This window comes from Rhinolophus sinicus, chromosome 5 (genome assembly GCF_057876585.1).
Source record: "Rhinolophus sinicus isolate RSI-liver-muscle chromosome 5, RSI-T2T, whole genome shotgun sequence".
Classification (NCBI taxonomy): domain Eukaryota; kingdom Metazoa; phylum Chordata; class Mammalia; order Chiroptera; family Rhinolophidae; genus Rhinolophus; species Rhinolophus sinicus.
In genome coordinates this window covers 33,336,313-33,349,556 of record NC_142505.1, presented here as the reverse complement: position 1 = coordinate 33,349,556, position 13,244 = coordinate 33,336,313, and the positions used below count along the sequence as shown (strand labels likewise).

At 37.3% G+C, this 13,244-nt stretch overlaps 1 protein-coding gene across 3 annotated transcripts in view; it reads left to right on the top strand.

Annotated features, from left to right (window-relative positions):
* Nucleotides 1-13,244, top strand: part of TOPBP1 (DNA topoisomerase II binding protein 1) — a 50,183-nt gene that overhangs the window by 19,130 nt on the left and 17,809 nt on the right. For all 3 annotated transcript variants that reach the window (XM_019725913.3, XM_074312855.2, XM_074312856.2), the window contains 4 exons: nucleotides 833-1,044; nucleotides 1,938-2,227; nucleotides 9,388-9,567; nucleotides 9,660-9,769. In XM_019725913.3, coding sequence (XP_019581472.3) covers nucleotides 833-1,044; nucleotides 1,938-2,227; nucleotides 9,388-9,567; nucleotides 9,660-9,769 — 792 coding nt within the window. The remainder of the gene's footprint in view (nucleotides 1-832; nucleotides 1,045-1,937; nucleotides 2,228-9,387; nucleotides 9,568-9,659; nucleotides 9,770-13,244) is intronic.

Here is a 13,244-nt window from a genome sequence, read left to right as displayed (position 1 = left end):
GACCCAAGTACAAACAGGAATTTAGTATATGATAAATGTTATTTCCAGTTATTAAAGAAAAGATGTTCTTTTCAGTAATAGGACTCAATAAAATTGATGTAACATCTCATACCAAAATAAATAACAAATGGATCAGTGGGTTAAATGTGGGAAAAACACACATACACAAAAAAAAACCATGAAAATACTGCGAGAAACGTAGAATATTAAAGAAATCTTAAAAGTGGGGAATTTGAATATTAAACAGAAGTCATAAAAATAACTGAATTCTGGTGTATACCTCAAGTGTTTGTTTCTGTCCCTACATTCTGTGTTTAATATTCTGTGACCTTGAGTCACTTAATTATATCTTTTCCTAGGTTGTATCTTTACAATGTTTTGTAAAATGTTGGTATTTCACAGATATTGAGAGGATCAAATGAGATTATATGTGAAAATGCTTTGAGCAGTTGTAGTGGGCTAAAAAGATATAATGTGTTATTCGTATACTTTCTTTACTCCCCTAGTTGTTCATGCCTCCTCCTTTTGGGAGGAAAAGTCAAGGTGGGTCGATGATGACTAATTAAGGAGGAAATTTTTCTGGTTATTTCTTGAAAGTCTAGTTGAATTAATTTGCGTATGTTTTTATAAAGTTTATTATAGCAATACATTTTTATCCTAGAGTAAGCGTTTGTAAAGGGATTAACTTATTTTAAGACATAGAACCAACTTTTAATTAGTGACTATTTTTTTATACTTAGAACTCTGACAGCACTGTTGTATTAGAAACTTTATTAGTTTGCCGGCCAGTTGTGTTTATCACCATTTGTTTTTCTTTAAATATAACTTTCAGCGTTCAAGAATTCTTTGTTCGCAAATCCAATGCAAAGAAAGGCATGTTTGCCAGTACACACCTTGTATTGAAAGAACCAGGTGGTTCTAAATATGAAGCTGCCAAGAAGTGGAATTTACCGGCAGTCACTATAGCTTGGCTGTTGGAGACTGCTAGAATGGGAAAGAGAGCAAATGAAAGCCAGTTTCTGATTGAAAATTCACCTAAAGAAGGTTAATACTTTTATTATGTTCTTTTATATGTATGTTTTTATAATTTGATGGTCTTAGTTTATCATGTGTGCCAAAGCTTGTTTTTAGGAAAGTTCACTGATTTCTACCTTTTGTGTTGGGTACGGTGAGCCACCATTGGGCATTCCTTATTGGGTGGCAAAATGAATGTGTTCATAGCACTGATGTTTAATTTGTATCTGTACTATCAACTGTAGGCGCTACCTGAAAGCTAGAGGATACAAAACAATATAGGAGCATTCCAGGGTCTCAGTGTTTGAAGTCTAAAGATGTGAGCTTGGGTCCCTCTTACTGTTCCTTCTATGGCTCCCACTGACAAACCATGTAGTTAGTGTTCTCTGTTCCACTCATCTTTCGACTTTTGTGTGTTTTCTCTAGCCCGTCTCCTGCATGCCTGTTCCTCCTTTCAGTTCTCAGTTGGATGTCATTTTCCCTGGGAAACCTTCCTTGACTCACCAATGGCCTTAGTCTTGCCATCACACCCTGTGTTATCCCTTCTGGAGCTCTATCCCAGTGTTATAATTCTAAACTTTGTAGGCTACTTTCATGTCTCTCTACTCAACTGTAAGTTCTGGAAGGGCAAGAAATATGCATGTATTTTGTATTTCCATTGTCTAGCACTGGGTCTGGCATGGAGCAGCCATCTAATAAGTGTTTTTGTTAAATATTGAAAAAAGGCAGGAGGCTGGGGTGGGAGGACACAGTAGCCCCTCTTAACATCTGGTTTGTTTCTTGGAAAGTAAGTATATAACTTTGTGGCTTAAAGTGTACTTGAGAATTCACATGAAAACTAGTAAGATAAAAACCTCACTTATGTGCCTCTTTAGAGACAAAAGACATTAGTGGTTCACATTTGTTTCTTTTTTAATCTCTAGAGGAAAGGTTGGAAACTAAACTAATAACAAATGGGGTGAGTCCAAATCCAGATACCCCAGGTCATCCTGCCACCCGCCTGGAAACTCACAGGAAAACAGCTGTTACACCTTTAGATATGAACCGCTTTCAGAGTAAAGCTTTCCACGCGGTGATTTCACAGCATACTGGGCAGCTCTCAGTCTCCCCAGCAGTAGGACAGCCAGTCCAGAAAGAGCCCTCATTACACCTGGATACACCGTCAAAATTTCTGTCCAAGGACAAACTCTTCAAGCCTTCTTTTGATGTGAAGGTAAGAAATAGAAACTGGTCCTGGAGTTAACAATTTTATAGTTTATAAAGTTAAAGCACCATATTCTTTATCACTTCTAAAGGTTGTAGTAGTAAATTTTCCAGAGATGTTAGCAAGTAGCTTCATATTTTGAGTTCCAGTATGTACCCAGGGTTGAGGTACTGTGTTTCCTCGAAAATAAGACCTAGCCGGACCATCAGCTCTCATGCGTCTTTTGGAGCAAAAATTAATATAAGACCCGATTTTATTTATAAGATCTGGTCTTATACAATATAAGACCAGGTCTTGATGAATTTTTGCTCCAAAAGACACGTTAAAGCCGATGGTCCAGCTAGGTTATTTTCGGGGAAACAGGGTAATAGCTAGAGATATATATGTTGTAAAACTAGTACATCTGGGTTCAAGTCTTAGATCTGTCATCTGTCAGGAATGGTATCGCTCTAGGCAGATGATTTAACATGATATCTTGTTTTATACAGAGAATACTATCACTTGCTCTGAGAACTCAGATTTATCATAAGGATCAAATGAATCGGTGTAATGAAATAATAATATAAAATAATATAAATGCATTGCTACTTATGTTTTGATTCTAGGGGAGTACACCCAGTGCTTCCTTTCTGAAAATGGCTCTAGTATCACCTTACTTTTCCATCATTTCCCTTAAAGAGATGAATTAAGTCTACACCTTTGTTTGATCTCCTGAGCACTGGAGTATATGGCTCCCTTTTTGAAAAATAATAATTCGCAAATCAAGGGCCAATTTAACTTTCTCTAATGGTTTCCTTTTATTCCCCAAAGATGATTTTATTCACTGGCTATTCAAACTATTATCTATGATTTTTTTATCCATGAACCTTTGCAAAATTATTGTATCATTCATCTATTAAAGTTTTGCTCATAAGATATTTAGAAGCAACATTTTAATAAATGTTACTAGTATGTTTTGGAGCAGACTTACAAAGTTTACAAGTTGTTCATCTTCAGAAAATAAATATAAATTAATACCTGGGACAATTTTCTCCAAGCTAAATCTTTGATCAAATCTCTTCTGAAGTAACATTTTGTACTGTGATTATCACTGCTCCTTATGCCTTAAGAAACAGGAGAACTACTGGTTTGGGAACTGTGAGATCTAGAATAGACTTCTGCTTGGCCTCTTGCTGCATTTTAAGGCAGGTCAACCTCTTTGGGCTTCATTATTCCCACCTGTAAAATCATGGAATATACGTGATCTCTGAGGCCTCATAGTTCACAGAGTCTTTGAATAATAAATGAAATAATATTAGTAGGCAAGAAACTAGAAATGTTTGCAGTCATTCAAACCATTCTTCAGATACCTTGCAGTGGAAAGCTGATGGTTCTGAAATAGTCTCCGCGATGGTATAAAACATGTTTATAAGTTTTGTTGTTTAGAGTCATAGTTTATTTAGCAGTGTTTTTCTCCTTTTGGTGATAAATAAAATAGTACTTCATCTTATAGTTAGTGGTTCTTCAAGTTGATATAAAATGGTAAGTTGAATTTTTTATTCTGAAACAGAGAGGACCAACTCATTGGAATAATCACAGAATTGAACATAATTAGGCCTCACAATAAAAAATAGAAAAAATCTTTTGAGTTGGTGAGGGGTTTGGATCTAGTGCTTAAGTAGAGGAACGTACCACATGGGAAGCAGTATTCATGGCACAAGTGCTGAAGGTGGGTATGTGTGGTATGGGAACTTCTGATTTCTTCTGTATATGAAGAATCCTTTTAAATGCTATGTAGAAATTTAAACAAACAACTTGAGCAAATATTAGGTTGGTGCAAAAGTAATCGCGGTTTAAAAGATTAAAAATAATTGCAAAAACTGCAGTTACTTTTGCACCAACCTAATAGAAAGCCTTACCATGTTTTTGCAAAAAATAGTAAATGTTAGGTAATCTATAAGGGTAATAAAGGTTCTATGAAAAAAATGCAAGTAGAAATAGTATTAAAAATCTGAAAAGAATAGTTGAGGATGGGTACTAGTCCTACTAGTTTTTAAAACCTAAGTTGCAGTAATTAAAACAGTTTGTTGTCATATGAATAATCGAATCTGTGCACAAGATTACACCCCATAGATAACGAATGTATTATATGATAGAGGTAGAATTTAAATCACACAACTAGTAGCCATCCCAGCAGTTAGGATGAAACCTCATACCTTATATCAGAATAAATACCAGAGGATCAGGTATTTAAACACAAGAAATGAAGGCATAAAAATTCTACAACAGTTTTCCAGTCAAGATCATGGAATATGTAAACGCTGTGCTCACCTCCTCTCAGGACCACATCAATTACAACTAAACCACAGAACAACAGTTTTGAGAATCTCCTGAAGTCTAGCTGAACCAAAGCCGTACAACTACGGACATACAGAAGAAGCTACCTCGACAGGGGCAGATACATGGAACAGGCTGGTCTGACGCCTGCCTGTGAACATTAAAAATCAGGAGGGCTATCTCGGCTGTGAAGGTTCCCTGTCCCCACCCTCCACCCCCCAGGAACGAGGGGTTCAAGGCCCTCCCTAGCTCAGGGTTTCAGTGCCAGGGAGAGAAGACCCCATAACTTCTGGCTGTGAAATCCAGCAGAGATTGTGGCAGAGTGGGACAGAGGGTGGCTGCAGGCCCAGGGGCTCCTCTTAAACGGCCCACACATGGACTTACTCACTTACACTCACTCTGAGCTCCAGCACTGGGGCAGCAGCTTGAAAGGTGCCAGGGACATATGGGGAGGAACTGAATTGTCTAGCTTCAGGGTGAAGGCTACAGGGGCAGCTTTCTCCCAGATGGATGAGCTGGCAGAAGCCATTGTTTTTCTTTGTTGAGCACTCCCCATCCCTGCGTGTAGATTCAGGCAGATGCCATATCTGAATCTCCATCAAACTATCACCTTTCGTCTGACCTACCCTAGTGATTTCCTGAGACTATCACCTTCCCAACTTTTGGGCATTCCCAAGCCGCTTCTGGTGGCTTTTCCGTATAAGTGGGCTGCCTTGGCTTATGCCTTGGACTTTCCTAAAATCTTGCAAAGGTTCACAAAACCCAAATAAGCAACACCTGGTTTTGGCATGTCCTGTACCTCTGGCTGAGCAACCCTAAGACCAGCACTAGCAACAGCCGGCTTTGGTTCATGGCTAGGCCTCTCAAGACACCTCCAAGCACAGCGCAGGGGGCAACCGTCTCTGGATTGCTTTGTGGCTTATGCCAGGTAACCCTAAGCAATGCACAGGCTGCAGCTGACTTGGCCTTCAGTGGGTCCCCGCCCAGGAGGCCCCAGGGCTGGCAGCCCCAGTGGCCAGCTTTGGACTGGGTTGAAGCATCACCTGGCCACCTCCAAGGATCACACAGCCAAAGGGCAGAATGGGCAGGCACCAGAGCCCTGCTAAAGTGAATCCTGTTCTGTAGGGTCAGCCCCTGCACAACAGTTCTTCCACTATAGTCACAGCCAGTTCTCACAATAAATCAGCCTGACGTTCAGTCCCTCCCACTTACGTGCAAACAGTAACCAAAGTTCAACTATGACAGTAGGGCACATACAATCCATATAAGGGACACACCTGGAGCACCCAGCTCAGGTCACCAGGGAGACTGTGCCACTGGGCCCCACAGGACACCTACTACATAAGGCCTTTCTACTAAGACCAGGAAGCATTGCAGTGAAGCAAACACATAGAAACAAACACAGGGAGGCAACCAAAATGGGGAAGCAAACATTTTCCAAACAAAAGAACAAAGCTCCACAAAAAGAACTAAACAAAATGGAGACAAGCAATCTACCAGACACGGAGTTCCGAACACTGGTTATAAGGATGCTCAATTATATCAAGGAAAATTTCAGCAAAGAGATAGAAAACATAAAAATGGATACAGAAAACAAAAAAGAACTATTTAGAAATTACAGTAACTGAAATGAAGAATACTTAGAGGGAATCACCAGTAGATTAGATGAAGCAGAGGATCGAATTTGCTATTTAGAAGATAAGGTATAGGTAGCAGGAAACACCCAATCAGAACAGCAAAAAGAAAAAAGAATGCAAAAAAATGAGAGTTTAAGGGGCCTCTCGGACAACATCAAGTATACCAACATTTGCATCATAGGGGTACCAGAAGGAGAACAGAGACTGCAAGGAATTGAAAACCTATTTGGAGAAATAATGACCAAAAACTTCCTTAACCTGGTGAAGGAAATAGATACACAAGCCAGGGTAGTGCAGAGAATCCCAAACAAGATGCATCCAAAGAGGCGCACACAAGATACATCATAAGGAAAATGCCAAATGTTAAAGGCAGAGAGGCAGCAAGAGAAAAGCAATTAGTTACCTACAAGGGGGCTCCCATAAGACTATCAGTTGATTTCGCAACAGAAACTTTGCAGGCCAGAAGGGATTGGCAGGAAATATTCAAAGTGACGAAAAGCAAGGGCCTACAACCAAGATTACGCTACCCAGCAAAGCTATCATTTAGAATTGAAGTGCAGGTAAAGAGCTTCCCAGAAAAGAAAAGCTAGAGGAGTTGCTCACCACCAAACCAGTATTACAAGGAAAGTTAAAGGAACTTCTTTAACACACACACAAAAAGATAAAAAATATGAATAATAAAATTGCAATAATTACATACCTGTCGACAATTACTTCAAGTATAAAAGGATTAAATGCTCCAATCAAAAGATAGGGTGGCTGAATGGATAAGAAAACAAGACCCTTACATATGCTGCCTACAAGAGACTCACTTCAGATCAAAAGACACACACAGACTGAAAGTAAAGGGATGGGAAAAAGATATTTCATGAAACAGGAAACGGAAAAAAAAAAAAAGCTGTGGTAGCAATACTTGTACCAGACAAAATAGTCTTTAAAACAAAGGCTATATAACAAGTGACAAAGAGGAACCCAATAATCCCACCTCTAGGTAATTATCCGAAGAAACCCAAAACACTACTTCAAAGGGTCTTGAGCATACATATGTTCATTACAACATTGTTTACAATGGCCAAGATGTGGAGGCAGCCTGGGTGTCCAATGGATGAATGGATAAAGAGGAGGTGGTACATACATGCAATGGAATATTGCTTGGCTAGGGAAGGGAATGGGTTCTTGCCATCTGAGGCAGCATGGATGGAGCTGGAGGGTGTTGTGCTGAGTGGAGTATATCAGACAGTGAAAGACAGATGAAATGTGATTTCACTTGTAAGTGGAATCTAAAGAACAAAATAAACAAACGAACTCAGATACAGAGAGCATTTTGATGGTTGCCGGATGGGTGGGAAGTTGGGAATGGGTGAAAAAAGGGAAGGGATTAAGAAGTACGAATTGGTTACACAGTAGTCATGGGGATGTAGGGTATAATGTAAGGAATAGAGTCAATAATATTGTAATAACTAGGTATGGTGTCAGATGGGTGCTAGATTTTTTGGGGTGATAGATGGGAGGGAGTTGGAGGGCAGGGTGAAAAAGATGAAGGCATTAAGACATAGAAATTAGTAGTTACAAAATAGTCACAGGGTTATAAAGTAAAGCATAGGGAATATAGTCAATAATATAGTAATAACTATGTATAGTGCCAGGTGAGTACAAGACTAATTGGGGGGATCGCTTCTTAAATTATATAAATGTCTAACCACTATGCTGTACACCTGAAATTAATATAAAATAATATCAAATGTCAACTGTAATTGAGAAATTAAGGAATAAGGGTATAAGATACAAGACAAATAAGTCATTGGGATGTAATGTACAGCATGGGGAATATAGTCAATAATATTGTGATAGCGTGGTATGGTGTCAGATGGTTGCTGGACTTACAGTGATCACTTTCTTAGGTATATAAATGTTGAGTAATGATTGTATACATCTGAAACTAATATAATATTGTATGTTAGCTATATTTTACTAAAAATCGTTTTAAAAAATTCTAGAACAGGCCACAAGAAAGTTTGTTTTTAAATAATCCCAGCGCGAGGAAGGTCTTTCTAACTATAACATGTAGCTGAAAAGAAAAATTTGTATGAATTTGACGGTAATAAATTCTCCACATTCAACTATTCAGATTTTATAAAAGTATTCGTTTAAAAAATATTCTCCATGGCAAAAGTTTGACAAACTACAAATTGGGAACAAGTATGTGTATATCACAGTGGGTTACACACACACACACACACACACACACACTCACATATATATATATATATGTATACAGAGATGTATATTTATACTCATAAATTCATAAAACAATTCATGCAAATGAGTATTTAAAATACTGATATAACTGGAAAACTGGGCAAAGACTAGGAAGAGATAGCTATCACAAAAAATTAAACATAAATGGTACACATGCATAAAGATGTTTACTCATTCTGTATAAGAGGGTAGAAAATTAAAGCATACAGATATATTTATTTAACCTATCAGATTGGCAAGAGAGAAAAAATTGATTACCCACTGTGCTGTCAAGCATATTGGGAAACACTTGAATGCTTTACTCAGGAGAATGTCAGTGTTGGGACATACATTTTGCTTAAATGGTTCCCTTTACTCTTGCATGTGCAAAATGGTGTGTGTACAAGGTTATTTGTTGCATCATTATACTGGCAAAAGATTGTTAATTTAAATATTAAGTTGAAGGCTGGTTAATTACATTCTGTTAGCCACATGGAATACTAGGCAAGATGAACAAGCCCCTGGACCTGTGGGAACAGGAACATATTTTGTACTTTTGAAGATTATTCACAATTCTCAGCTCTTTATGATTTCTTAACCTTCCTTATATAGTTCCTGTCTTGCTTATTTGTTTCTGTGTTTTGTCTGTCTCATTTTTGGTTGTCCTTTATTTTAATTACAACTTAAACTCTTAAGATTGAGGCAAATGTGGTAAGCACTGCTGAAAATGTAAGCTTATCAGTCTCTTTTAATCAATGTGCTGGACGGTATTTTATTTTTATTTTTTATTTTGTAGTATATAGATACAGATGCCATTGTTTCGAGAAAAACGAGAAGTTAAAGCTGTAATCCAATTAATTGTGAGGGTTGTCCCCCTTCTCTCTTTCCCTCTCCTTTTTCTCTTTCCTTCTCTCTTACTTTCTCGCCACTATTCTTCCTCTCATTCTCTCTCTTTCACTCCCCCTTCCATCCACATAGGATGCACTGGCAGCCTTGGAAACTCCAGGAGGTCCTGGCCAAAAGAAAAGGAAACTGAGTACACCACTCTCGGAAGTCATCGTCAGAAATTTGAAACTTGCTTTGGCCAATAGCTCTCGCGATGCCGATGCCGTTGCTGTTTCTGCCAGCCCTCAACTGAAGGATGCCCAGTCAGAGAAGGTAGAATTAGATCACTTATTAAAAGGAAGTTTTAGATGACTAACATTTCAAACAATCATAGTTGATCTGTTTCTTTTCTTTTCCATGGACAGGAAGAAGCTCCAAAGCCACTTCACAAGGTAGTGGTATGTGTTAGTAAAAAACTCAGTAAGAAGCAGAGTGAACTAAATGGGATTGCAGCCTCTCTAGGAGCAGATTACAGGTAGTTGGCACATCTTTCTGTTTAGTGGTGATATGGCCTAAGTTTATAGGAAAACCTGAAGTTGTTGTGAGCATTTACAAAGAAATATTTATTTTGCCTTAGTGTGTCATATTACCTACAATGTCTCTCCAATTAATTTTTAATTTACCACATCCTTTTACAATACCCTCTCCCATATTAGTTCACTCTTGTATGCGTATTCTTAGGGTATGTTCAACAAATATTTGACAACCTATTTGTGCTGCTCACTATTCTAGAATCCTGGACATCTAGGTCTGAGATTAAGTATACTTTTATCTCAGTGATTTTCAGATTAGAGCCCTTCTGTGAGTAGGACTAAGTACTCTAGCAATACTCCTGAGTTAAAATGGTCTCTTGAGCATGTTTTATTATAATTACTATCATTTTTACTATTTTGGAGACATAGATTAGCACATCTGCCCTCAATCTGACAGCCAAGCTAGACAGAGGTCTCAAGCACACAGGGCATCAGTGTCAGGGAAGGCGAGACCCTTGCCTATTCCAGCCCATCCTGAGTTGGCTGTACTCCTCCACTGTCTGCCATGCGGGCTTTCTTGATCACGTGTATTCAGCCATTCGTGGATAGCATAATGATTGGTCCTACAAGTAACAAACAGTTTGAGGAATATGATTAGTTTCACCTTTTCCTTTGGTGAGTCTTATTTCAATTAGCTTTCTGTTTGGTAAAGAAATTAGATAAGGAGAATATAAAATGTACCTGTCATAGTTATAAGCATCCTAGTTGTTTAATGGATCTATTGTAGGGTAGTGAAGCTTTCTTATTATATTATCTATTTATATTATCTATTACCAGTTATATTATATTTATATTGTCTGTTACCAGTTGCTGAGCACTTAGTATGAGCCAACCATTATTTCATTCTCACAGTAGCACTATGAATGCATCCTTGGATATTCCTGTTTGTGGACATCATGTAAGACTTAAAAGAAATATATAGGATTTGTGTTTATATAAGATTTAAAATGCTAATCCTCTTAGTATGAAAAAAAGAATACATTGCTAAAATTCCTAAATAGGTTTTAATTGGTCAATTACATTAAAGTTTGCATTAAATCTATTCCTGAAATGGATTGCTCAAACTTGGTGATGGATGAGAGGGAAGAACCCTTGAATAGAGGAGACAATAGTTATGTGTTCGTAGGATAATTATTTCTGAATTGCAGATGTCCCAGATGTTCCTTTCCATAAGCTAGGACCAGAAGAACATCCCGAAGAGACCACTGATACTGTCTCCCGCCCTTCCGACAGTTAAACATCTAGAGCACATCTTCTCAACACACTAGATGCAGCATCCCCTTTTGATTACACATATTTTTTATAATTAAAAAAAGAAAAAAAGTGAATGTGAGGCACATAACGAATAATAGTACGTATATAGTTAGTATGTAAATGCCTGTGCCTTACACCATTAGAAGAAAAGGGAGTATTTGTATGGTGGCATGCATGTGGCAAATCACCTCAAGTGCTAACAGCCATGAGGCTGAAACAGATATGGAGACTCATACCATGAGCAACATTAATTCTCGTAATAGGACTTTATCAAGAGTTGTTCACAATTTGGCAAAGTTCCAAATTAAGGAAAGTACATACAGTCTTCCATCAGTTATACAGTAGTTGCATGTCTGGTATATTAGTGTATATCAAAACTGCAATAAAATAACTTGTGTTTATATGTAAAGCAGGTTCTAGACTCATTCAATTTCAGTTGACCCTTGAATAGCGTAGGGGTTAGGGGCACCAACGCCCCCTCCTGCAGTCAGAAAAGTCCCCATATAACTTTGGCTCCCCCAAAACTTGACTACTGTTGACTGAAAGTATTCTTAAACTGGAGGAAATAAAATGTTATTAAGAAAATCATAAGGAAGAGAAACTACATTTACAGCAGTGTATGTATTGAAAAACTTCCACATATAAGTTGTTCAAGGGTCAACTGAATAAACAATTTTTTTTTACCTATGTGCATTTCTGTCAGGACATCAGAAGATTATGTAGGATATGGGATAACTATGTATGGCTATTCCCCAGAATTTCAGGCATCTGTAGACTTTACTAACTACTAGTAACCGAACATACAAACCCGCCCCAACATACAAACACATTATTGTAACAACGAAAATCACCCCCAAAAATTTCCAAAATAGCTCCTGAAGTAAAGTAACAATTTTGCTGAAAGCACTGAGCTAGACCAGGGGTTAGGCAGGCCAGCCATCTGATTTTGTAAATAAAGTTTTATTGGAACACAGCCATGCCTATTTATATATTATCTGTGGCTGTTTTCATACAAGGCAAGAGTTGAGTAGTTGTGAAAGATTATTTGCCCTACAAAGCCTAAAATACTTATCATCTGGCCTTTTAAGAAAAAAATTGCCAACCCTGATCTAAACCATCTGTAGTCATTGACAGTCTGTCCTTGAAGGACCTCTGAAGACTAAAACTCATAGTTTATCCATATTATTATAGTGTATAGTAAACCAAGATGATTCAGGCAAAAATATTCCTCCGTATTTCTGAATTCTCTTAAGTGTGTATTGTTTTACCTTACAGCAGAAATACAAACAATATTGGAAAGACTAACAACTAAATTAGGCGAGGTGTTTTTTACCATTATTTTTAAGGATATATGGGCTATAGGGAATAGAGATGTTTGTAATATAATTTAGGAAGAAACATTCATTCCTTCTTACGTTGTTTAACATGGCTATTTAAAAAGTTCAGATATTTCTTATTTTGGAAATGGAAAGTATATTAAATATCCATAAAGAGAACTTATTTATTTTGGTGATTATATTTAGAAATATAATTTTTACTTCCTCTTTGGGTTTTACTTGATATTTTGAAGGATGGTGTATTTTACATTTTTTAGATTATTTTCCTAGGTCAGGAGAATATTATGTAGAAAGAATCAGCAGATCATAGCATAACATAATTAAGAGTATGGGTTTTGAAGTGGAACCTGGCTGTGCCACTTATTCACTGAATACCCTTGAACATGTTATATAATCATGTCCTTCAGTTTTCTTATCTGTAAAATGAACATAATACCAGTGTCGTATGATTGTTGTGAGGAATGGATAAGATAATGTGTAAAGCACATAGTCTATTATGGGATGTAGAGCAAATACAATGAATAGTGACTGACAGAGTGCATGCTTTACCATTTTACTGATTTGAAAGTACTTTATTACTATAAAGTTATATTCATTGTAAGAGAAAAAGTTGAAAGAATTCAGTAAAGTATAAAGCAGAAAGTAACATTTTAAAGACTATCCTTACATGTGTCTCTCTGCCTATATATGTACCCAGAAATATATGTATTAAAATTCGGCCAAAAAAATGGAGCCTGTCATTTAATATTCTTGCTAACTGTAGTTCTTAAGGTTTTGTGATGGTCAGAATATTCTACTCATAGATAGTAATGATCATCTTAAACTA